Source organism: Nanorana parkeri, unplaced genomic scaffold (assembly GCF_000935625.1).
Source record: "Nanorana parkeri isolate BGI_ZX_2015 unplaced genomic scaffold, ASM93562v1 scaffold1827, whole genome shotgun sequence".
Classification (NCBI taxonomy): Eukaryota; Metazoa; Chordata; class Amphibia; order Anura; family Dicroglossidae; genus Nanorana; species Nanorana parkeri.
The window spans coordinates 6,606-31,074 of record NW_017308095.1 but is presented as its reverse complement, the minus strand read 5'-3'; the positions used below and the strand labels follow the sequence as shown (position 1 = coordinate 31,074).

At 40.9% G+C, this 24,469-nt stretch overlaps 1 protein-coding gene across 5 annotated transcripts in view; it reads left to right on the top strand.

The window, feature by feature from the left end:
- Positions 1-23,446, top strand: part of AP3B2 (adaptor related protein complex 3 beta 2 subunit) — a 73,200-nt gene extending 49,754 nt beyond the window's left edge. For 3 of the 5 annotated variants that reach the window (XM_018571750.1, XM_018571752.1, XM_018571754.1), the window contains 13 exons: positions 2,337-2,513; positions 3,787-3,973; positions 7,926-8,056; positions 9,873-9,984; positions 10,342-10,498; positions 12,487-12,679; positions 12,904-12,976; positions 13,751-13,857; positions 13,946-14,177; positions 15,573-15,657; positions 15,752-15,849; positions 16,437-16,575; positions 22,937-23,446. In XM_018571750.1, coding sequence (XP_018427252.1) covers positions 2,337-2,513; positions 3,787-3,973; positions 7,926-8,056; positions 9,873-9,984; positions 10,342-10,498; positions 12,487-12,679; positions 12,904-12,976; positions 13,751-13,857; positions 13,946-14,177; positions 15,573-15,657; positions 15,752-15,849; positions 16,437-16,575; positions 22,937-23,087 — 1,842 coding nt within the window. In that variant the 3' untranslated portion in view covers positions 23,088-23,446. Of the gene's footprint in view, positions 1-2,336; positions 2,514-3,786; positions 3,974-7,925; positions 8,057-8,365; positions 8,426-9,872; positions 9,985-10,341; positions 10,499-12,486; positions 12,680-12,903; positions 12,977-13,750; positions 13,858-13,945; positions 14,178-15,572; positions 15,658-15,751; positions 15,850-16,436; positions 16,576-22,936 lie in introns of all 5 variants that reach the window. The other 2 variants (XM_018571749.1, XM_018571751.1) reach the window with 2 other exon arrangements.
- The last annotated feature ends 1,023 nt before the right edge of the window (positions 23,447-24,469 follow it).

Sequence of the window (24,469 nt, the reverse complement as noted above, 5' to 3'; positions counted from 1 at the left end):
CCCCCCCAAGTTTCCTAACTCTCAGTAACAATATTTAATAATATTCCAACAAACGGGCTACAGCCAAGAGGCTTAGAGAACATGTAAATTTAAAGGGACCCCACCATGAGGAGACATATTTCTTACCTACTCCTCCATCTGCTGTACAACACATATATACAATTATAAACTTCGTCATCCAGAGCTAGAGAATTCTAGTTTCTTCTTTGAGCCTGATCTGTTTCAAAACACCCACACTCTGTCCTCCAACACTGACAATTTGTTCTCCAACTCTGTCATCCAACAATTCTCCAACACCCACAATTTGTCCAACAACTCTCCTACTGCAACACTGTGTCCTCCAGCAACTCTCCCGCTGCCACACTCTGTCCTCCAACTCTCCTACTTTCACACTCTGTCCTACAACAGTTTTCCAACCACCACATTCTCACTACATTTACAGTCCTCCAACAACTCTCCTATTGCCACACACTCTGTCCTCTAACAACTTTCCTACTTCCACACTCTGTGCTCAAACTATTCTCCTTCTGCCACACACTGTGCCCTCCAACTACTTTCCTTCTTCCACACTTTGTCTTCAAAACAACTCTCCTACTACCACACACTCTGTCCTCCAACTACTTTTCTACTTCCACACTCTGTCCTCCAACTACTTTTCTACTTCCACACTCTGTCCTCCAACTACTTTTCTACTTCCGCACTCTGTCCTCCAACAACTCTCCTATTGCCACACACTCTGTGATAACAGATGGCTATGCCTTCATAATGCATGTTGAAACAGCCACTTGTATTCTGCATCAGAAAGCCCATGTGACAGGTTGACAAAGCAGGAGCACAACTGGGAGGCAGGGACGGAGCATTGTCATCCTGAAACAGGAATTTCCTGAACACGGACCTTCATGACAGTTATTATTTTAATAAATAATAAAAGCTGTGGATTTCAAAATGTAAGAAATGACTTTAGAAATAACATCAAAAGGTTAAAGCTTGTATGAAATTTTAGCGATTATTTTTTTAGGTTTGCATATACTGTATTTAAGCTCCAAACATTCAGGTCACCCGCACAGTGTGCCCCTACCACAAACAATTCATAGCTTGATGTACCCAACTTGTTTTATATATTCCAACAAACGGGCTACAGCCAAGAGGCTTAGAGAACATGTAAATTTAAAGGGACCCCACCATGAGGAGACATATTTCTTACCTACTCCTCCATCTGCTGTACAACACATATATACAATTATAAACTTCGTCATCCAGAGCTAGAGAATTCTAGTTTCTTCTTTGAGCCTGATCTGTTTCAAAACACCCACACTCTGTCCTCCAACACTGACAATTTGTTCTCCAACTCTGTCATCCAACAATTCTCCAACACCCACAATTTGTCCAACAACTCTCCTACTGCAACACTGTGTCCTCCAGCAACTCTCCCGCTGCCACACTCTGTCCTCCAACTCTCCTACTTTCACACTCTGTCCTACAACAGTTTTCCAACCACCACATTCTCACTACATTTACAGTCCTCCAACAACTCTCCTATTGCCACACACTCTGTCCTCTAACAACTTTCCTACTTCCACACTCTGTGCTCAAACTATTCTCCTTCTGCCACACACTGTGCCCTCCAACTACTTTCCTTCTTCCACACTTTGTCTTCAAAACAACTCTCCTACTACCACACACTCTGTCCTCCAACTACTTTTCTACTTCCACACTCTGTCCTCCAACTACTTTTCTACTTCCACACTCTGTCCTCCAACTACTTTTCTACTTCCGCACTCTGTCCTCCAACAACTCTCCTATTGCCACACACTCTGTGATAACAGATGGCTATGCCTTCATAATGCATGTTGAAACAGCCACTTGTATTCTGCATCAGAAAGCCCATGTGACAGGTTGACAAAGCAGGAGCACAACTGGGAGGCAGGGACGGAGCATTGTCATCCTGAAACAGGAATTTCCTGAACACGGACCTTCATGACAGTTATTATTTTAATAAATAATAAAAGCTGTGGATTTCAAAATGTAAGAAATGACTTTAGAAATAACATCAAAAGGTTAAAGCTTGTATGAAATTTTAGCGATTATTTTTTTAGGTTTGCATATACTGTATTTAAGCTCCAAACATTCAGGTCACCCGCACAGTGTGCCCCTACCACAAACAATTCATAGCTTGATGTACCCAACTTGTTTTAGACAACACCCATAACACGTCAAATGTACTGATTTGGAATATTCACTTTTCGTGAGCATATCAACACTTTTAACTAATGCCCTTTAATTATTTGTTATCCGCTGGGTAATGCTAATGGACTTCTGATTTTATTTGTTTTTAGGTGCCTATGGCACGAGCCAGTATCCTGTGGCTTATTGGTGAGTACTGTGAGCATGTCCCTAAAATTGCTCCTGATGTGCTAAGGAAGATGGCCAAAACTTTCACTAATGAGGAAGATATTGTGAAACTCCAGATCATCAACCTGGCTGCAAAGCTGTATCTGACCAACTCCAAGCAGGTACATTGCTGTTTATTACCAATAGTGCAATTTGTACACCTGACCTGTGATGTAGATCATCAGCCTACCAAATTTTGTTTAAAGTCAAAAGGGAGGTTCTATAATGTTTTACCTATTTTACAAAGTATTAGAACAATCGGCATGCTCTATATAAATCATTATTATCATATCAATATAGTTTAACTCCTTTGTGACTGCAATACGACTTTGAGTCTAATTGTAAAATGCTCCTTGCTGTAAGAAGCTATTAACTAGGAATGTGCAACTGTGTGTGTTCCTAGCTCTCAGACTCCCTGTCATTTCGAAAAATTAGTCATACAGTTAATTTAAAGTTAAAATAGAACTGAAGCCAAAACTTTTTCAGGTAATGTAAGTAAGGAAGGGTTATAAGCTTTTTTTTTTGCCAACTGTGTCCCATTGGTGAGTTTTGACTTGCTGTCTGATAGCCACAACAGGAAGTAGGAGGAAATCCCTCCAAAGAATGGAAAATCCTTGGTGGTCAGCAGGGTCACTGGAACTAGTGGAAGATTTACCATATGTTCCTGTTTTGTTGACAACAACATTTTGGATTTCCTTTTACTTTCAGTGATAATAGTGACCAGAACAAATAGAGAGGGTGAATCTCCCTAACGGAGACATAGACAGCAATAGAAACCTGACAGGTCTTACAAATGCGAGGGTGCATGTTCAGCTTTCATCTGTGCCCTCTCCAGCATCAGCTCCACACCTTGCCCACATATGCACCAGCACAGGGCTTGTCATCAGGACATCCCTTCCTGCTAAACAAGGTCTAAACCACCAACTTTGCCACATTCTTAATTTCTTCCAATGTCCTGTATGTGCAACCTTTCTGATGGGTCTTCCCTCTGGTTATGCTCTCTCTTTGATATCTGATGCTTTTGTCCAACTCATTATATGTCTATCTTCTTCTATTGTTCTTCCTCCTTTCTCGTGTTCTTTCCCCTTCCTGCTATTGACCATTCCTCATCCCCTCCCTATGTATCACCTTTCCTCTCCTCATCAGTTCAATTTAGTCTTTTATGTCCTTTCATCACATGCACCTTTCCAACCCCCTCCACCAAGAGCTCTTCCTCCCATCAATCTAGTTGACGAGTCTCTAAACCCACTAATCCATTTGATGAACCCCAAAATCCCTCTAAAAAGTTCTGTACGGTATATTTTAGTAATTTTTTCTAATTTATTGATAGTTACTCTTTTCTTTCTTTCCTGTTTATCATCACCATAATGCAATTTCCCTTCCTTCTGTTTGTAGACAAAGCTCCTCACTCAGTATGTTTTAAACCTTGCCAAGTATGACCAAAATTATGACATCAGAGATCGAACAAGATTCATTCGACAGTTGATTGTCCCCACGGAAAAAAGTGGAGTGCTTAGTAAATATGCTAAAAAACTCTTCCTGGCACAAAAGCCTGCTCCTATACTAGAGTCTTCATTCAAAGGTAATTCTGTAGTTAATCTTCTGAACCACTATGAAAGACACTTTAAATTACCCATTCAAGACAAAACAACAGGTCAACGTGAAACTGAAATCCAAAAAGATACAAAAGAATGCAGGTGGTGGAATATAGGTGCTGTAAATACCTGATTTTGACATGGTACCAGACTCTTGCAATGCCCTGTATAGGTGAGCTTAGACTGGGAGACAGAGAAGCAGCACAAGGAGCCAGTCAGCTGTGCTGCAGTGCTTATGAACTAAAATGGAACATGACAGAGTGACAGAAAATTGATCTCATCAGTCTACTGCTTCTCCTTTCACTGCCCCATCACAGGCACTCAGTGTCACTGCAACAGTGAAAGATCAGGTTCCCTGACCTGCCAGACAGGCCTGTGCTCCGTGGGAAAGCTGTATATATTGTAGAATTGCAAACAAAAATGTAAACCCGTTGGCAGGTAAAGCAGCTCCCATAAATGTATTTAGCTGTTTGCCTGGAGTTAAGCTTCAACTGCTGCCCTCCTCAGATACACATACTTACTTTACCTTCACTCCTCTGCCACTTTGTTTGGTCAGCACGAGTAAAATACTCTCACTTTGCTTTGTAAAAACATTAGTGAATGGTAATTGGCTGCTGAGGCAACCAGTGCTGGTATAGGGGGGCTGAAAGAGAAATTCTGCCCTCTTGAAGCTTACAAGGGGCTACCTTTCTTTTCTTCTGGTGCCCAAAGGTAGTAATGGAAAAACAATAGAAGGTCAGTAGGTGCAGCTGGACAGAATGGCAGTTAAGTGACCTGCTGCTTTGCCCTAAAGGGGCTAAATACAGCCTAATTATAAAGTGTAAATGTAGGTCAATGGCTAAATACATAGTTGAAATGCACATACTGTTCATACCCTGTCTTACCTGCCAAAAGATTTCTGATTCTGTTCAGTCAATTTGCTAATCACTACAACAAATCCTGGCAGTTTACATTTCTCCACAACAGTCATAATAATAAAGCTTGGTAAAGAATGACTGCATAATAGGTCATCTCTGTGCTTTCTACTATAAAATGGCAAGTTCTTTATGTTAAAATTACAGCACTGTGCAGTGTAGTAAAGCCTGTTTGGCTCTCAGTGCTTCCACTTCCGTTCCCAGTCTAAAAGCGGAGGTACAGGGGAATGCAGGAGACTGGTGCAAAGATATTTAAGTGTATATACAAAGCCAAAACCTTTCTAGTTTTGGATAAAGTAGGGAATGTTTACAACCACTTTAAGGTAACCACTTTAATGTGGAATAAAGGGAGGTCTCCTATATCTGCCTACTCCTAGGTGGTCCTGCTGAGAAGATTCCCCATCATTTTCTGTTCCAGAGACACAACTGGAAGGAAATCTTTCCAAAGGGAGAGCAACTTCTCTTTTTGACAGCTATTGCCAGCAAATATTTGTCAATTGGAAGATTTTTTTCTCAATTACTGTTCTGGTGACAGCTGTAAAATTTAGGATTTTCCATCACTTTTTGTACCTATGTGGGCCCCGGTGTTCGAACACCGGGACCGTGCACTGCCATATATTGCATGACCGGACCGCACTGACACTGTGCGGCCCGGTACCATTTGATCCGCGGACCGGTACCAGTCCGCGGACCGGGGGTTGGGGAACACTGATTTAAGGGACCAGTTTAGGGAGTGAACCCTGGCCCACATCATCTAAAATGTGATAACAAATTCTGGGTTAAAATCTGTATAAAGCAAGTATTTGTATAGTTGTCTGTAAGGCCTTGTTTACACAGGTGGCAAGGAGGGTGGAAAGACCAGGCAGGAGATTTTGGGTTTTACCGCTCCCTCTCGGTCGCCTGCTAGAATGTCAGCACTGCAGCTGAACAGTGCTGTGTACATTTGCTTCGGGCATGATGCTTTCCAAAAAATATACTGCATGTTACGTTTGGCAAGTGATTAACTTTTGCAATGAATCATGCCTCATCCATGTGTGTACCTGTTTATGGAGTGGTATGGCAATAGAATATCCCCATTGGGATTAAAAAACACAAAACTGTATTGAGGAGGCATCAGTATCACAGCTACTGCTCCACCACCCTCTAAAAAAAAAAAAAACGATCCAACACATGTGAACAAGACCTTAGTTCTTCTGTTTTTCTTGTTAATATTGGGTGAGTCATCATCTAGACAGATATAATATTAATGAGTTTTACTAGAAGGTGAACACATGTATTGATAGGAGAGTACTTACTGGATGAGACATAAGCTTTTCAGATTTTTACATGGTTACATAGGATTAATGGCACTGATACTTCAGCCTACACCTTTGCATAATTGTATGAAAGCTATTTTATTGTACAGAAGATATTAAAATAATGTTTTGTTTTCTAAACTACATGACAGTGCATGTTCCTTTGAGTATTTATCATATTTGTTTGTTTTTAAATTAACTTCAGAATAGTACTAGTTACAATCCTTGCTTAAGGCAGGGTAAGCAGATATTAATTTAGAATAAAGAACCCTAACACATTCACTAAAGTAAAGAGGGTAAACAGATTCATACATTTTGTTATGTTTTGTTTTGTAAGCATGCAGAACTAAAGAAATACTAATTATACCAGTAACAAGTAGTAGTATACTTAAAGAGTAACTGCATTTTGGAAGCTGTGCCCCAAAATGACAGACAGATGGCAAGGCACTAGTCACCAATATTGATTGTGGTCTCCCTGCTGCTGATCTTTTCATCACCATGCCTTGTTCTGTGTGTCTATATGGAGATGATAAGTAATGCTAAAGCCTGATGAAGGGACCCTGTGCGGCCCCGAAAGCGCTTGTTTCGTTACATGACAAAAAACGTCAATAAATGAAGCTTTTCATATCTTAAAAGGATTGGTGTGCTGGTGACATTTCTACAAATGTCTATATGGAGATGGCCATCTTGGTATAGGCAGAGTTTTGTTTCCTCATATCAGAGCTTCTAAAAATAACAATGGTGATCACCGCAATAGTGACATCACCAAATCTCACTCTAAAGCCGGGTATACACGCATATATTTTCTTTGTTCAACCTGTAGGCTGAACAAAGAAGATATAACAAATTCCTCCATCAACGCTTATGAGCATGGACGGACGAATCCCTTGCTGTCTCTACTGTATTCTGACAGCAGCCGGTGGCTGCTGTCAGAATACCTTAAAAGAGCTTGCAACTGATTGGCTGCTAGCGCCATTCGGCCAAGAATTTTTCAAACTGCTCCTTCGACCTGCTGGTCAAAGGATGCCGGTCGGAAGGGTGCTGACAGTGGGTGCCACTGTCCAAATTTCATCCGGTTCATTAGGAACCGGGCAAACTCATACCATGTATACCAAACTTAAATCTCATGAGACTAGCAGTCAGAGGCAATCTTAAACTGGGTACACACTTATATTTTTTTTCGTTCAGTCCTTAGGCTGAGCGAAGAAAATTGACATATTCCTCCATCCATGCTAAACAGTGTGGACGAAGACAAAGATTTTCCAAAATATTCCTTTGGCAAAAGTTGATCTAATGATTGACTTCTGTCAAGGGATAGGGTCACCAATGGATCATAGTTTGGCCAATTCTTGCTGAATTGGTCAGAATTTATTCTGTGTGAATGAACCCAGCTTTACACTGTAGTTATACCTGTACAGCTATGAAGCTTTAGGTACAGCAGTGTCTAGGCACACTCACTTCTATTTTTCAGGAGAAATTCTAGACAAAAAGGTAAATTTTTCAGGGTACTGCTTAGCCACAATTAATATTTCTAAATGTTCTATATATTATAGCAAATATTCACTTTTAAGTTCAATACCTCATTAAGTGTGAGTGGAAGGTATACTGTATATTGTCTAGAAGAGAGGCTAACTACCCAAAACAAATTAGATTACATCAGCAGCATAATTTCAGTAAAGATTGTATTTGGTTGAAAAAGAAATGTACCCACTGCTTTTTTGCCCACACAGATCGGGATCACTTTCAGTTGGGCTCTCTCTCTCACCTTCTCAATGCCAAGGCTGTTGGCTATCAGGAACTTCCAGACTGGCCGGAAGAGGCTCCCGATCCATCTGTGCGCAACGTGGAGGTGAAGGAAGCTGTGCGTGCTGTAACATGAGTATATAGGGATATGGGATTGCCCACCGCTTTGCCCAGCTGAACTCCTCTCGCTCTGCAAGGCTACCTATCTTCCCTGTCTAAGGCCTTCCTGTGTTCCTTGTACCCTGTAGGCGCTTACCTTTACCTATCTAGGCCTGAGCTAATGCACAATGGCTCACTTTTCTACTGCTGTCAAACTTCATGTTTTGATTGTGCCTAGCCTTTCCATCTCTACAGTTTATAGGGAAGATATAAGTGCTAGTAAATCCTGAAAACATGACAGAGACCAACATTCTCCCCTTGTCCTCAGGAAGAGGAAGACAATGGACCCATAGACAGTCACATCGGACTCCTGGGGGAATGGAAAGAGGTTACCTCTTGCGTGTGTGATTATCTAAAACCTTTTCCGTTTGCAGTGTTTTTTTATCTTGGGATTACTCCCTTTCTTTTCTTCTGGGTTCAAAATATCAGAGTTAACCCAGAAATGGCATGCAAGTCAGTCTGACAGCTGTGAATCACCTACTAAACCTAGTATCTGCTTGCAACCTCTTCACCTAACTAATAACTTCTAGTACACTTATGTCCTGCCACTGTTACAAAATCCTTCAAAGCAGAGAGCTATTTACCTTCTTTACCCTTCTCGCTTCCTCCATGTAAATGCATTGTTTGCACCCTCTAGCACCTAGCTGCTTGCAGCAACCAGATCTATGCTTTTTTATGGGAATGTATAATGTTTTGTAAATATTTTCTTTATTTAACTATGTTTAAAAGCAATAACTTTATTTTTATTTTTTATTCGGGTAACTATAAAATATTGCATATGAATACTTTATATTTATATTCGAGCTGGCTCCAGTGGAGCTGTAGGCTCTTTATCACATATTTGCTAGGCTATTAGTTACAAGTGATCTTTTGAATAAGGTCTGCTTCTGTTGTTTAAAGAGCCCAGTAGCTTAAGCTCAAAAGTACACATACACCTGAAGGAGTGACTCACACCCCCATCCAATCACTACCCTAACCTCTCATATCGAAATGGGGGCTATATGGAGATTAATTTAGAAGGAGACACAGTCTGAAAGAAAACAGCTTTTGCTGAGCTCTCTTTTTACAGAATCCCTCTTATTGTAAAAATCCTGTGTCACGGATGCACCATGTATAAAGTGTATAATTGTAAAGTAAACATTTTATATAAAGAGTAAAGGATAGATCAGATAGTTTAATAAAGCTTTCATGCTACTTCCAACATGTTGAAATAATCTTCATTGATTAAGATGGAGTACTCAAAAACGAAAGCTTGTCCAATAGATATCCAGTAGATCAGAACATAAAATGCATTTAGGTTGTGAAGCAGCTGGGGATAAAAACAACATGGGTGCCTAATGGTTTGTACTATAACAGGTTTTACATGCTATTATTTCTCAATATTGCTGTTTAGTGCTGTATCTCTGCAATGGATGAATGCTAACGTATTCACCGTAATACAGAGAATTGTACTCTGTACAATATATAAGTATGCAGCAACCTAAAAGTTTTAAATAGCAGGTATGCAAGACTGAAAGAAGCCATGTATGGGCAAACATATGGGCAGATAAATGGTTGTATACTTAATCAGCCAATAATCTCACCATGGAGATGCTGTAAATGCTCTAGCTATCTAGTCGAATTCCCCTCAACTGGCCATATTGCAACCCAGACATTCAGTGTGGACATTGAATGCCTGGATCTCTCATTAAGTATAGAGATAATTTTTTTACCAGTTATATTTAACATAATTATTCTTCACTTGTTTCCTGTGCTCTGTATTTTGAACTTTCTAGGTGCCCGAATGGACAAAATGCCCAAGCAGAGAAAAGCGGAAGGAGAGGGAGGAAAAACCATTTTATTCTGATTCAGAAGGGGAATCAGGACCAACAGAATCTGCAGATAGTGGTGAGAGGCCAGGCAAACGTGGTTATTATGTTATGTTATGTTGTGAAATATGAAGTTTGTGTAGGGATATCTGTCCTTCCAACTTGACATCAGCGCAGGTCAACACATGACATTAGTGCTGATGTCAGCGTGGGGGAGGAAGTACAGAGGGAGTTGTACTATTTGGTAAAACTGAAAGCACTCTTTTTAAGCTATTTCAACAAATCAGATATTAAATAATTACATGGCAGAAGTTAAAAAAAAATACTAAGCCCTTTAAAAGTATTAAAACAATGGTACCTGGAGTTGGGCTTTTAGTACTGACTTTGGCACTGTTAATAATCTTCCCATCCACTGCATGGTATTCCTGTACCATAGAGCCAGAATCAGTGAGTGAATCAGAGAGTGGTGAAAGCAGCAGTGGCAGCGGATCTGGATCAGAGAGTGAAGAGGAGGAAGAAAGTGAAGAGGAAGAGGAGTCTGAAAAGGAGGAGAAAAAGAAAGAAAAGAAGAAGCAACCACAGAGTGAGGGAAGGTAAGGAGACCTATTACAAAGGGTGTTACAAAGAGAAAAGTCTGGGCTTGAGAGGCATAAATAGTGAATCTGAATGGGTGAGGGCATAAGTAGCTCCTGCACCCCTCCTGGGGAGGTGGGGTGCAGGGGCTGCAAATCTTCAGTCCAGCCAGCAAAAGAGCTCCTACTAATGAGTATCTATGGGGATGCCCTTTGTATCTGAATGTTCCATACAGACCTGGATTATCCACAAGGCAACCTAAGCAGGAGTCTAGGGCTCAGTGTTTGTCCAAGGGGCCCAGCTACAACCTTCATGCTCCTGCAGTAAACCAGGTAATAACAACATTGGTCAAGGCTGTGCATCTGCCTGTCACTTCACAAGGAAGGATGCACTTGTATGCAGATGTGTGATGGGGCTATGCTGGTATGGACAATGTAAAATGGTGCAGCTTCTCTGTGCCTCTTGCAGTCCTTTTCAATGTCAATCATATGGACTGAAAGCCAAAACTGCTATGTTGCTTAGGGTCCCATTCATTTTTAATCCTTTTTTGGTTCCAAGTACAAAAATCTACATGAGCCAATTTTACTATTGGCTGAAACACACCACTAGTCCGCAAACCCTATCGCAACTGTAAATTTTGCCAAGACAATTTTTTCACAAGTGGAAAGAGAGCAAGTTTTAGATTAGATTGAGTCAAATGCAGTAGTAGTACGAATAGTAGAAGGTGTGGGGCCTTCACAACTTTATTTTGGAAATTGGTTAAAGTAACACTAACTCAGGAGTTAAATCTTAAAAATACATTCAAGTACCTCAACTATTAACAAAAATGTGGCTAATTTGTATATCACTCGGCTGTAGATCCTCAAATCATATCTGAATTGGTGCTAACACTGTCTGTCACGTACCTGGTAGAGAGACTGAGTGTTTGAGAAGGCTTCTCTTGTACCTCGTGTCTTGTGGCCTTTCAGGATGGTGACAGAGGCCAGGCAGACACTGAGTGGCACGAGTGCTCAAGGAAATCCAGAAATCAAGGTCACAACAAGCCAAGGTCAAAGCCAGGAGGTCAGATGAAGTACCAAAGGGAGAAGGCAGAAGAATAATGCAATAAACGGTCCGAGGTCAAAAAGGCAGGCAGCAATCAAGGAAGGTAGTTGAGGCAGAAAATAATGAAGTGAGCTAATCAACCGCGTCACTTCCTGTGCGCCATTTGGCGCGCTTTTCCGCGCTGTAGACGCGCCACTTCCGGTGCGCCATACGGCGCGTCTTTCTGTGAGGAAGATGTGCTATGCGCATGCGTGAGCGTGTCCTTGGCGCATGCGTGGAGTGGGTCCTTGCTGACACTGTCCTTCCTTCTGGTGTGTGCCTACTTTTGTTCCCAATGGTCCCTGTGTGTGTTTTAAAGTAGCCACCACTCCAAGCTCACTCCCGTGATGGACTACAATCCAGAAGGAAGGACAGTGTGGGCACAAATTCTGGGATGATTTGAAGTCTACAGCCGAGTGATACACAAATAAGGTACATTTTTGTTAATAGGGTACTTGAATGCATTTTCAAGCTTTAACTCCTGAGTTTAGTGTAATTTGAACTATCGCAAGTCTCTTTTTTGTTACCACACACATTTCTGCAAATCAAAGACTGCAGTGTGTTTAGGAAATCATAGTATTTCACCGACCTATGTATATCACTAGGTTAACCTAAAGCTGGCAATGCTTATTCAGATCCCCCTTTGTTAGGAAAATCTGAAAACTCCAGATGTATGGGTCTGAAATTTGGACTGTCCAGAGATGTCCTAACAGATATGAACTGACCATGCAAGTTGTTTTTCTGTTTGGAAGTATACTGACAAAGTATTGTCAAAGTATATGAGGAGAATTTTTCCAATTTAGTTTAAAACTAACTTATCTGCCAAAATATTTACCCATTGGGATTTTTTTTTTATAAGTCAGTGAATGTTTGTGAAGGTAGTGGAAGTTGACGAGAAGATAGTTACCCTATTCTGCCTTGACAGTGATGAAAGTGACAAGGATCAGAAAGTAACAGCAAAAGGCAAGAAAACTCCTGCCAAAACAAGCCAGAAGTCAGCCTCTGAGGGCAGCAGCTCTCAGAGCAGTCAGTCTGAGAGTGAGTCTTCATCAGAAGAGGATGATGATGAAGAGGAGGAGAAAGAGGAGCCCACACCTGAACCGAAAAGGAAGAAGACTGTAAGCACATTAACATACTACATACATTTGCTGGTATTTATACTAGGAGAGCACATACAGTTACATTTCTTTTTGCTGTTATATCTAGAGACATATACAGTATAACCATATTTAGGAAATAACATGTAATCTACAATATTACCTGTACTGGGCATAAAGGACATGATCATCTAAACAAGTGCCCTTTTCCTTACTTTCTTTTTATTATTCCTTGTCCTCCATAGCCATCAGCTAGCAAGCCAGTATCAAAACAGCCCAAGGAGTCCAAGGAGATGTCATTGCTAGATCTGGATGACTGTAAGTTCAATTTTGCCATTCTATTCTATACCTGAATTGCTGTGGAAAAAATATTTTTGCCGACAAATTGAAAAAAAAAAAAAGAATTGTATACTTATAGCTCAGTTTGATTATGCTTTTCTTGTATTTTCCTGTAGGAAATATTTACCCTGTCATTTAGAAAAGGTAGAAGAAACCAGTGGGCAATTAAACCTACTGTTCACCCAAAGCTGAGGCATTTTGGGTGGATTTGGCCATTATCCCAAAAATAATAACTAGGGCTGAAACCAACTAATCGATTAATCGATAATAATCCATACTGAGGATTGTTGTTAACGATTCTCATTATCGATTAGTTGGTCTGGATCCCCTAGGTCTCCTCTACGCTGAGTGCCGGTATTTCATAGGCTCTGTTTCATCCTGATCCGTGCTGCTCCCAGCGGGGGGGTTCGGAGGGGACACAGACCACTGCAGCCAGTGCCCAGCGGTGAGCAGAAATCCCCAAACCACAACCCCCCACCACCGCACCGGCTCTGTTCCCGCCACTCTGCAGCTCTCTTCTCCCCACTGGGAGCCCTTTGCATGCTGCGGTCTGTGTCCCCTCCGATCACCGCAGCTCGACCCCACCTGTAGTGGCAATCGGAGGGGACACAGATGCTCTGGTAAGGAGAGACCGGCTGTCAAAGCTGCTCTTTTTTTTAACCGTGCTTAGCTCTTTTTAAAAGTTCACTATACAGCTTTTTGCAAAAAGATGTGTAAAACCAGGAATTACGATAAGTATTTTTTTTTTCACAGTCTCTGCCCCCTCTGCTCCAGTGGTAACATCAGGAAACATTGTATCTTCCAGCCTGGTGAATGACCTGGAGGGATTGTCCTTAACAGATACTTCACTTTCTCCCACAGTGAGTTAACACTTAGAATATTATATTATCTTGGCAATTATAAGAAAATCCCTAAAATGTGTTATAATTATTATTAATCTATTGCCAGGTACTCAGCCCAATGTTCTCTTGTGGGCAGACCTTTGAGCTGTTGCATCGCATGACAGGAGAGGGTCTGTCTGTGGAATATGTATTCAGTCGCCAGCCTTTTACGCCAGACCATCGTATGGTGTCTGTACAGATGCAAATATCTAACAACTCTGAGAGTAAGGTTCGCAATATCCATATCAATGAACCCAAGCTGCTTTCTGGCATGAGGATAACGGAGTTCCAGGAAATAGGTAAATGGGGGCTTATCTGACATTGATGAGAATGGGGGAATGTAACCTAAAGGATATCTATGGTCAAAACTAAAAATATGTATTTCTATATAGAATTTCCAGAAGTTCTATCCCACACCTAATAACCAATATAAAGTTTGTAAACCTCAAGATGTCTATAGGATGTACTTTCCCAAAGCAGTGACACAATTTCAATCAACCTTGTGAATATGTACTTCCTTGAGTCACCTCTCTAACTAAGCCTGCCGTCTGAACTACAATTCACTGGGTTATTCACAAAAGGGTGAAGAGTTTGGAGAAGGCAGGAGACGTGAACAATCTAGGACCACGTATCTGAACTGCAAAGTGAGATGAATTGGAGAATTTGTCCAAATCAGCTATGTTGGCCTAGATTGTTCACTTCTCCTGCCTTCTCCAAACTCTTCACCCTTTTCTGAATAGCCCTGTCAATGTCTGAACTTCACATCAATGCAACATCTGGAAGCAATGCATGGTGGGATATGTTGTATTGAGAAATCAAGATTGCATCACATAAAGCAGCAGAGAAAGAGATGCAAAGCACACTGGGAATCCAGGAAGTTGATGAAAGTGATGGGCAGACAGAAGGCAGCACTCGCTACATAAAAGGGACTTTTTCAAGTAAGCTTTGATTGCATTATCTAAAACAACTCTATTCTATTTCTATTGCACTGCTGCTGTTATAAGAGGATAGCATATCCCGGGACATTACAATTCCGTTAAAGCTGAACTCTAATCTTACCTTCAGTCTTGCACTGTTCACAGGCTCCTCTGCTGAAATAGTTTACTCTGATTTCACTGCTCACTGTAAGCTTACCACAGTATGCACTAGAAGCTGCAGCAGGTCACATAAAGCCCACTTCATTTCCTGGCAGGAGGATCTCCAGCATCATCTGGAGTTCCGGGTCTTACTGTCCCTGGCCCAGCATTTTATTCATTACATTTCAGTTCTTTTAATCATCAAGGCTCAGCGTCACATGTGGGTATACCTAGGGTAGTCTGCATGCAAATACAGCCTGCCTAGGAATGCCTACCCTCCAGACTGACATCCAACCATCAAGGCATTTTTATATTTTCATAAGAGCCAGCAACTGCTTGCATCAGGGCTGAGGGCTCTTGAGAGTAGTACTGAGGCAAGGTGCCGTGATGTTTTCAGAAAGCTATGAAGCCGACCTTAAAGTGCTTTGTGAACCAGGTGCTAAAAACCACATGGACAATATATAGGTATAAATAACCCCTTAAGCATGTACCTCTTTGGTGAATCAAGTGATATAATTATACAATATGCATTCATATGACTTGACATTACACATTTAGCATGTTATAAATAATATTTCAGCTTGATGATTTTAGCACGGTAATTTGTTCTTTACACAGAATCCCTGCCTCCTGGAGATAGCACCACTGTTATAATGGGCATTGATTTCTGTGACTCTACTCAGGCTGCAAATTTCCAGCTCTGGTGAGTATATCAATTGCATAAACTGTATTACAAACTGTAAGAGTCTGTGATAATCGTGTGGAAACATGATTAATATACCATTTTGCCTTTGCAGCACCCACACCCGCCAGTTCTACGTGTCCATCCAGCCACCTGTGGGGGAACTCATGGAGCCTGTTTTCATGAGTGAAAATGAGTTCAAGAGGGAACAAGGTGAGTGATGGCAAGCGAGGGAGGGAAGATTATAGACAACAAAGAGACAGGCGGATTAAAGACAAAAGACGTGGAATAAAGTGAATTGACATAATATTTATACAGACTTTAAACACTTGAAGGATCAAACAGTATTTTTTTTACATGTTCAGAATGCCATCTTACTATTGTTATATAGTGTGATGGTTTCTACTCAATAAAAAACTAGAACGCCATTATTGAAATGCATGTACAAAAGCTTAAAAAAAGAAACAGTAAGGCCCCTTTTACGTGGGTGGCATCTGTCCGTTAATGCCCTGCAATAATCCACCTAGGTGGGAATTGACCCTTACGATCATTTCTTACACATTGACTTCTTTTATCTTGGGATAATATGTATTGAACTTAGCAAATGTAATTTCTGTAAAAAGAAATGCATAATGTGTCTGTTTAATCATTTATCACTGGAAATGCATACAGCTGTACATTGAATGGGGGCTTTTTGTAGTAGTCAGATATGTATGCTAGGGCAAAATTACTAGTGCTGTTTCCTAGTAGTTGAACATAGTAGTATACACAGTGAGTAACAATCTCTTCATGTAATGTAGGTAAACTCACTGGAATGAATGAGATCACAGAGAAACTGACATTGTCTGAGAAATATCACAGTGATCATATTATTGTGCAGCGAGTCATATCTGCAGCCAACATGAACCGTGTCCCCTGTGGTGCTGATAAAGAATACAGGTAAGGTGGAGCTCTTGTGGCAGGACATATACACATCTTTTATACAGTACCTTAAGGATGCCTTTGACACACTTCCTATATCCCCAGTGGAATCAACTTTGGTTTTATAGACAGAGTCCCTTAAGATGTCATGCGGAATGGAGGTAGATAGGGAGGTGGAACCCCTCCACCCACCCATGGACATACACTGATGGGAATCACTGTGTGATTCACTGGCTCTGCTTCCCTCACCACTCTCTTGTGTCATTGTTTTTTTTTAGCAGTTTAGGACCAACTCACATCTGTCTTATACATGCAGTCACTCATACCTCAGTTTTATACATAATGTGTTATACCTCTGTATTACATGCCTTGACTCTTTATTACATACAAAGTGTATTACCTTTCTTTTACACACTTTGCTTATAGTTATAACATGCAGTGTATGACATGTTCTATTACATGCAGCACTGCATCGAGGTCTATTACATGCAGTGCCTTATTCATGAAAAAACAAAGGTGAAGACCGAAGCGACACAACCTAGCGCAAAGACTGTGGTGGGGTCAAGGCTGGAGAAGTAATGTATTCAACTCACCTGTGGGAGGGTGAGCAGTCGCTTTGACACGTAATGGTGGAGGAGAGCGTGATGCGATGGTGTAGAGCGGTGGGGTAGTATCGTTAGAACACAATCGCATCACGCTCTCCTCCACCATTGCGCTAGGTTGTGGTGCCTTGGTCTTCACCTTTGTTTTTTCAGCACACACGTCTTTTGTGTCCCCCTTCCTCCTCCCACAAATAACCCCCCTCGAAGAGCGCTGTACACGGGGCAATTCTCTCAATGTTCCAACAGTGCCTTATTCATACCTTTCTATTAGACAGTGCCTTTTACCTCTCTATGACACTGCTTTATACCTCTATATTACACACTGTATCTCTATTGCATGCCATGCGTCATACCTTCCTACAGTACTTCTAACTTCTCACCTTTGTATAACATGCGATCCTGATGTATTACTCACCATGCCTCATACCTCTGTTTTGCAAACAGGGCCCATACCTCTGATACACGGTGCTGTACACTTCTGTATTACACACAGTTCCCCATATCAGTATTACATGCAGTGCTCCATACTTCTATGATGTAATGTATGACAATGCCACATTCTCCTGTATTAATTGCAGTGCCTTATACTTCTCTGTTATATAGAGTGTTTCTTACCTTTTTATTACATACAGTGTCTCACACCTCTCTGTTACATGCACTACCTTAAACCACTCTATTAGATGCAGTACTTCATACCTCTAAATTGCATGCATTGCTTCATACGTCTCTATTACATGTTGTCTGCCATATCTTCTTATAACATGCCATGATTCATATTTTTCTATTGCACAGTTTCTCTTTTCTATGTATTACACACCATGCCACATACCTCTGTACTATACAAAGTGCCTTAAAGTTCTGCATTATATGCAGTGCCTCATACTTGCTTTTACTTGCAGTGCTTCATATCACGGTATTTATACTCAGTACCGCACACCTCTTTATTCCACAAAGTCTCTTATACCTCAATATAACAGTGTCTCATGCCTCTACATTGCGCACTTGATTTCATACATTATATTACTTGTCTTATCTAAGCCTACAGGGAGTTAGACATAGATCAGCTTGTGTAATGAACAGACCTTCTCTACAGAACGTACTGCAGTTTGCAACAAAATCAAGTGCAAAGTTGTTCTCTAAGACTTTATATAACTTATGCTTGTTCCAAGACAGAAAGACTGAAGCCAGTCATTATGCCAGAGCCAGACCCATCAGAGTGTACATAGGGTGCATATTATACACTATATTGCCAAAAGTATTGGGACACCCTCCAAATCATTGGATTCAGGTGTTCCGTGATATTTCCTTGCTACTAAATATTCCATGGCCAACCATTAGTAGTATTATAACAAAGTGGCAGCAACTGGGAACAACAGCAACTCAACCACAAAGTGGTAGGCCACGTAAAATGACAGAGCGGGGTCAGCACATGCTGAAGCAGAAGTCGCCAACTGTCTGCAGAGTCAATAGTTACAGACCTCCAAACTTCGTGTGGCCTTCAGATTGGCTCAACAACAGTGCGTAGAGAGCTTCATGGAATGGGTTTCCATGGCCGAGCTGCTGCATCCAAGCCTTACATCACCAAGTGCATTGCAAAGCGTAAGATACAGTGGTGTAAAGCACGCCGCCACTGGACTCTAGAGAAGTGGAGACATGTTCTGGAGTGACAAATCACGCTTCTCTGTTTGGCAATCCGATGGACGTGTCTGGGTTTGGCAGTTGCCAGGAGAACGGTACTTGCCTTACTGCATTGTGCTAAGTGTAAAGTTTGGTGGAGGGGGGATTATAGTGGGGGGTTGTTTTTTAGGGGTTGGGCTTGGCCCCTTAGTTCCAATGAAGGGAACTCTTAAGGCATCAGAATACCAAGTCATTTTGGACAATTTCATGCTCCCAACTTTGTGGGAACAGTTTGGGAATGGCCCCTTCCTGTTCCAACATGACTGCACACCAGTGCACAAAGCAAGGTCCATAAAGACATGGATGGGCGAGTTTGGGGTGGAGGAACTTGACAGGCCTGCACAGAGTCCTGACCTCAACCCGATAGAACATCTTTGGGATGAATTAGAGCGGAGACTGCAAGCCCGGCCTTCTCGTCCAACATCAGTACCTGACCTCACAAATGCGCTTCTAGAAGAATGGTCAAACATTCCCATAGACACACTGCTAAACCTTGTGGACGCCTTCCCAGAAGAGTTGAAGCTGTTATAGATGAAAAGGGTGGGCCAACTCAATATTGAACCCTACAGACTAAGACCAGGATGCCTTTAAAGTTCACGTGCGTGTAAAGGCAGGTGTCCCAATACTTTTGGTAATATAGTGTATGTTAGTGGTTTGACAGTGTACGCAGCACACTAAGTACTTTTTAACGGAGGTAAATGTTTAAAAATGACATTTGTCTTTATTTTAAGTGCATGTGCTAACCTGCTGTTTTTTGATACAGTAACACAGAAGCCCCAGAGGCAGAACCCCCCTCTACAAGGTAGTGGCTACATGATGTGCCTCTGCAACTGTTTTCTGCTTTCCTCTATCTTGCTTTCCTAATATGAAAGGCATGATGTGCGCGTTATTTGCGCTTTAGCATTTGCAGTTTAGCAAAATCTGCCAAGAACCTTTACCGATTATTCTCCCTATCTCCATCTGGTGCTTTTTATGATCTAAAATGAAAAAAAGGCCTCAGTCATGAAGGGGTTAAAGCATACTGACAATGCGCACTGTGTTTTTTGCACCACCTTTAAACTGCAGATAGAGATATATTTATAATTGCTGGGTGCTATGTTACCTTCTATCTGGAACAAGTCAACGATAATGCCAGTCATCTGATATTATGTTGTTAAGCCATTTACAGAGCAAATTGAATCTATATTTCAGATTGAGAGTTGAGAGATAAAACCTACTCATACAGAGGCCCAGGGTTGTTTATCTGAAGGATGTTTTATAGGATGAACCAGAAACGAGAGCAAGAACATAGACACAATTTTGATCAAATTTGAATTATTGTGAATGTTTTAATTATGGAATAAATTGCTTTATTTTACCTACCAACTTATTTGGTAGGTACAAATCAAATAGAGGTTACAATAATGTCTCACATATATGCATTCATTGTGAGATGTTGAGTCAGAGAAAGATTTCTCCTAGCAGCATTATAGCATATAAATTCTGCTGGCATCAGTACTGATATAATGGATTTGACCGGAAGGATATGGTTTCATAGAATGTTTGGTCAGCAGTTAATTTCCAGTGCAAAGATGATGGCACAAGAACTGGTACTTACCTTTCACTGACTAATCCAGAGTCACAGATCTTCTGCTAATTCTAATTACTAGTGCGGTGGGAAGAAGGCATCGCTGTCATCACTCAGAAACTGAGGTCATACAAGAAGCCTTGACAAAATCTGCCTCAGAAGATACCTTTTCTTTCTCATTAAAATTGGTTATAGATCACATCCAGTGTGCCTACTGAGGCTAGTAAGGAATTACACAACAACACACAGAGAACATGAACAGAGCAGATCCTGACATTGTTAGGTTCTAAAGAGATCAAAACTTACTGCTTTTAATGCAAACTATACCTTGAGTTGTAACTATGGCTTATTTACTGAGCTTGGTAGGTGTTCAGGCACCAAACTATTCTCTGTGCCTACTGTTGTTGGTTGAACACTCTTGAAACACACATTAACCCCTTCATGACTGAAGCCTTTTTTCATTTTCTGCACCCATGTTATATTTAGGCCTGAAAACTACTTAAAACCCCCAAACATTATATATTTTCTGAAAGCCAAGACCCTATAGAATAAAATGGTGGCAGTTGCAAATTTTTATGTTGCACGATATTAGCGCAACACCTTATCAAACCCCAAAATTGAGTGAAAAATTTACTTTAATGCCCCAAAACAATTAAATACCCATTTTTGAAATAAACTATAAAAGATGAGGTTACAACGAGTAAATAGATACCCAACATTCCCAGGTTAAAAATTGTGTGCTTCCGTGAAACGGCGACAAAATTCAGTACCCGAAAAAGTCCATAGACGACGTTTTGAAAGCCCCCACAGGTCATCAGTTTAGTGATACCCAAAAATACTGACCCTAGAATTATTGCTCTCACTCCGGCACGCACGGCGATACCCAACATGTGTAGCGCGTTCATCGTTTTCATACTTAGGTGCACCCGACGTGTGTTTCCGTGAAGACACGCGTGTTCGCAGGGGCGGGGACTTTAATAAATAAAATTTATTTTTGGATTTAGTTTATTTAATGTTAATTTTAAAGACTGTTTTTTTTTAACTTTACTTTAATTGCTATCACATAGGAGGGCTTACAAGCCCCCCATGTGATAGCAGATGGTGGTGACAGATACTCTTTAAGGTGATGCTGGGGGTCGAAAAGACCCCCAGTGTCACCTTTACACTCTAAATAAGCTATTGAAGTGCAGATCGCACTTCATTAGCTTATAGCTGGGCTTCAGAAGCCCAGCACTGACAGCTATGGGACTGGAAGTGATGCAATCTGCATCGCTCCCGGTCCCATAGAACGAAGAGGGGAACGACGAACCATCTCCTCCCCAGCTTCCCCCCGACACCGAAGAAGCCGGTCCTGGGCCCGTAGGAGGGGCAACGGAGCCGGGGAAACACGGCAGGGGTGTTGGACCCCTCCACCGGGCCGTAGAAGCGATCTGGCGACAGAATCGCTTCTACTGTAAAGCCGACAGTCGGCTTTACAAGTTTTAACAGAGTCCTGGCGGCTTCTGTTTAAACAGCCCTGATGCCAGCAACATACACTGTAAGTCGTTGGTCGTGAAGGGGTTAAAGTATATTTTTAGGCTTTATTCTTTTATTTTCACCTGGTGATGTGGCCAGTAAGTCTTTTATTTTTCAGCTTCCTTTAACAGGCTAAGCTGTGCAAGAACGGTGTCAGATACAGGGTTGAGACAAACCATTTAACAATGACAGGGTTGATTACACTGGTCATCTTTTATCCATTTATGTAAAACCTCAATCCCAAAAGGATTTTTTTTTTTTAAACTGTTACTGTAACTGCTTAAAAAGTGTTAGCTGGAGTTCGGCTTTATTTTGTTAGTCAAGTCCATCTAAATCTGCCAGCGCATCTAAAACTACACTCCCCGCAGGTTGACAATGCTGTTGTCCAAGGGTTGCTCCATTGCTCCTCCTTAGAATGGAGCCACCCTGAGACAGGAAGTGAGTTACTAGCCGAATCACCAAATAAAAAATAAAGGAAAAAAAAGCCTAAACAAAAGGAAAACGAATGCAGCCATCAGATTTAAGGGTTGGTAAGCTGCAATAAATTATAGTTTCTTTTTTAGGATTAGATACACTCTAAGGGCTTCACATAATGCCAGCAGTTTCCGTCATAAGGTCTCCTGTACAATGTAAGGGATACAAATGTTCCATAAGGCTTCTTTAGTTTGGATGCAAAAACAGCAGACAGAACAATCATTTTATTTTCAATAGGCATGTATACATATTAAACAGAACAAAAACCGATCACTAGAAGGAATATTAAAAAATAATAGAAGACAAACTTACTCTACTAGTGATAAAGTATATTTAGTTAAGTATTCTATAATATTGTAATGATTGGTAGACTGGATACACATGATCAATAACATAAAAACTTAGGCCTTAACCTGCACTTTTTCCACCAAAGCAATATACTGTATATCTCACAATATAGCCTTACTCTAAACCTTAGAAATTATAACATAATAGCTCTTTTTTCTCACAATAACTAATTCAGCATACTGTTTTACCATTTTAGATTTGCAGCCAAGACAGTAACCAGTGGAACGCTTGTCCTGGTGACGCTGACTCTGAAAGATGCTTCTTCTGCGCTGCTGACTATCAATAGTGAAAAAATGGTGATTGCAACGATGTTGGCAAAGGACATTGTGCAAGCATTGACACAGTGATGTTTGTAACATGGCGTCCAAAAGTGACCCTGTGACTTGGTCCTAATCCCTGACATAGCATTGAGAGGCAGATATGTTGATGCATGTTGATGAAGATCAGACGTGACCTCTTGCAGTCTTATCATTGCTGCTAACACAATCATACTCAATAAGATGGGTTGTCTTCACAGAGCCCATCTCAGGCCAATATAAAATTCTGAACCGCTCATAGAGAGTCACCACTTCAGAAGACTCTATATTATGCCCTAAGGAGTGTAAACTCAGTGAAACAAGGAATGATCCAGCATTCTGAATATAAATCCAGATTAAATAACACTTGGAATGATCATAAACACTACAAGCATCTAAAAATAAATGCAAACAAATACTACCTGTATTTTAATAGCGTCTTGAGGGTCAGACTCCAGCACATGGATGCACACTAGCTGGATGCGAAAGGTTCAATGTGTCCACACTCACAGAATTAGTCAAAAAGCCTTTTCAGTCAAGTGACCAGGTAACCTTTAATTTTGATTGATATATACAGCAGAAAATGGCCTTACAGCATACATTCGCCTACTGCACTCAACATCATGTCCAACAAAGATTCTGTCACTTACCTACAAGATATAAGTCTGTGAGAAGTTCCTTAACAGCAGAAATGATGTGTCCGTGTGAAACAATGCAGAATGTGTGTGTATGTATTTATCTTTTGAAGGAAAGAAAAGGGACAATGGTCTATAGATCTCTAGTGAATCTGTTTAAAAGTGAGAGTGCTTTTGATCAAAAAGAAAAATATATATTTAAATCCCATTTAAACGAGAGTGTGTAGTCTCTGTGCTGTCTTCAAACACTTATGGTCATGGTAATAAACTAATCCCTTTATTGATGTGTGCACACTGATATTACTGTGACTTGTGTGGCTCCTTTCCCACCTCATGTATTGTACTATTATCAGTGTCAGCAATACAGCTTTATTTATTAAACTTTGTAGAACATCTCAGTAAAGTCTATTGTGCAAACAATTATGCATCTTGTACTGTCTTGATTTAAAATTATTCAATATATGACAATGATCTGTTGAATGCAACATATTTATATGGTGGTGGATATGTAATATGAAGAAAGACTACTTTCTACATCACACAGTTTGAAAATAAAAAATATACCAGAAACACACACTATACACAAACACACACTATGTATAAATATACACAGAAAATAAAAATCGTTTTACCTCACAATGGTGATCAGTGGAGAAATGCTGTCATAGAGTACGTAGATCTTCCATGCCATCAGGACTGATGTAAGTACAGAGCTGGTAGATGCTTGCCACAATTGCAGAGGCAGCAGGAAACATGTAAAGGAGTGCACCACACATGCTCTTTTTTCCAGGGCAGCAG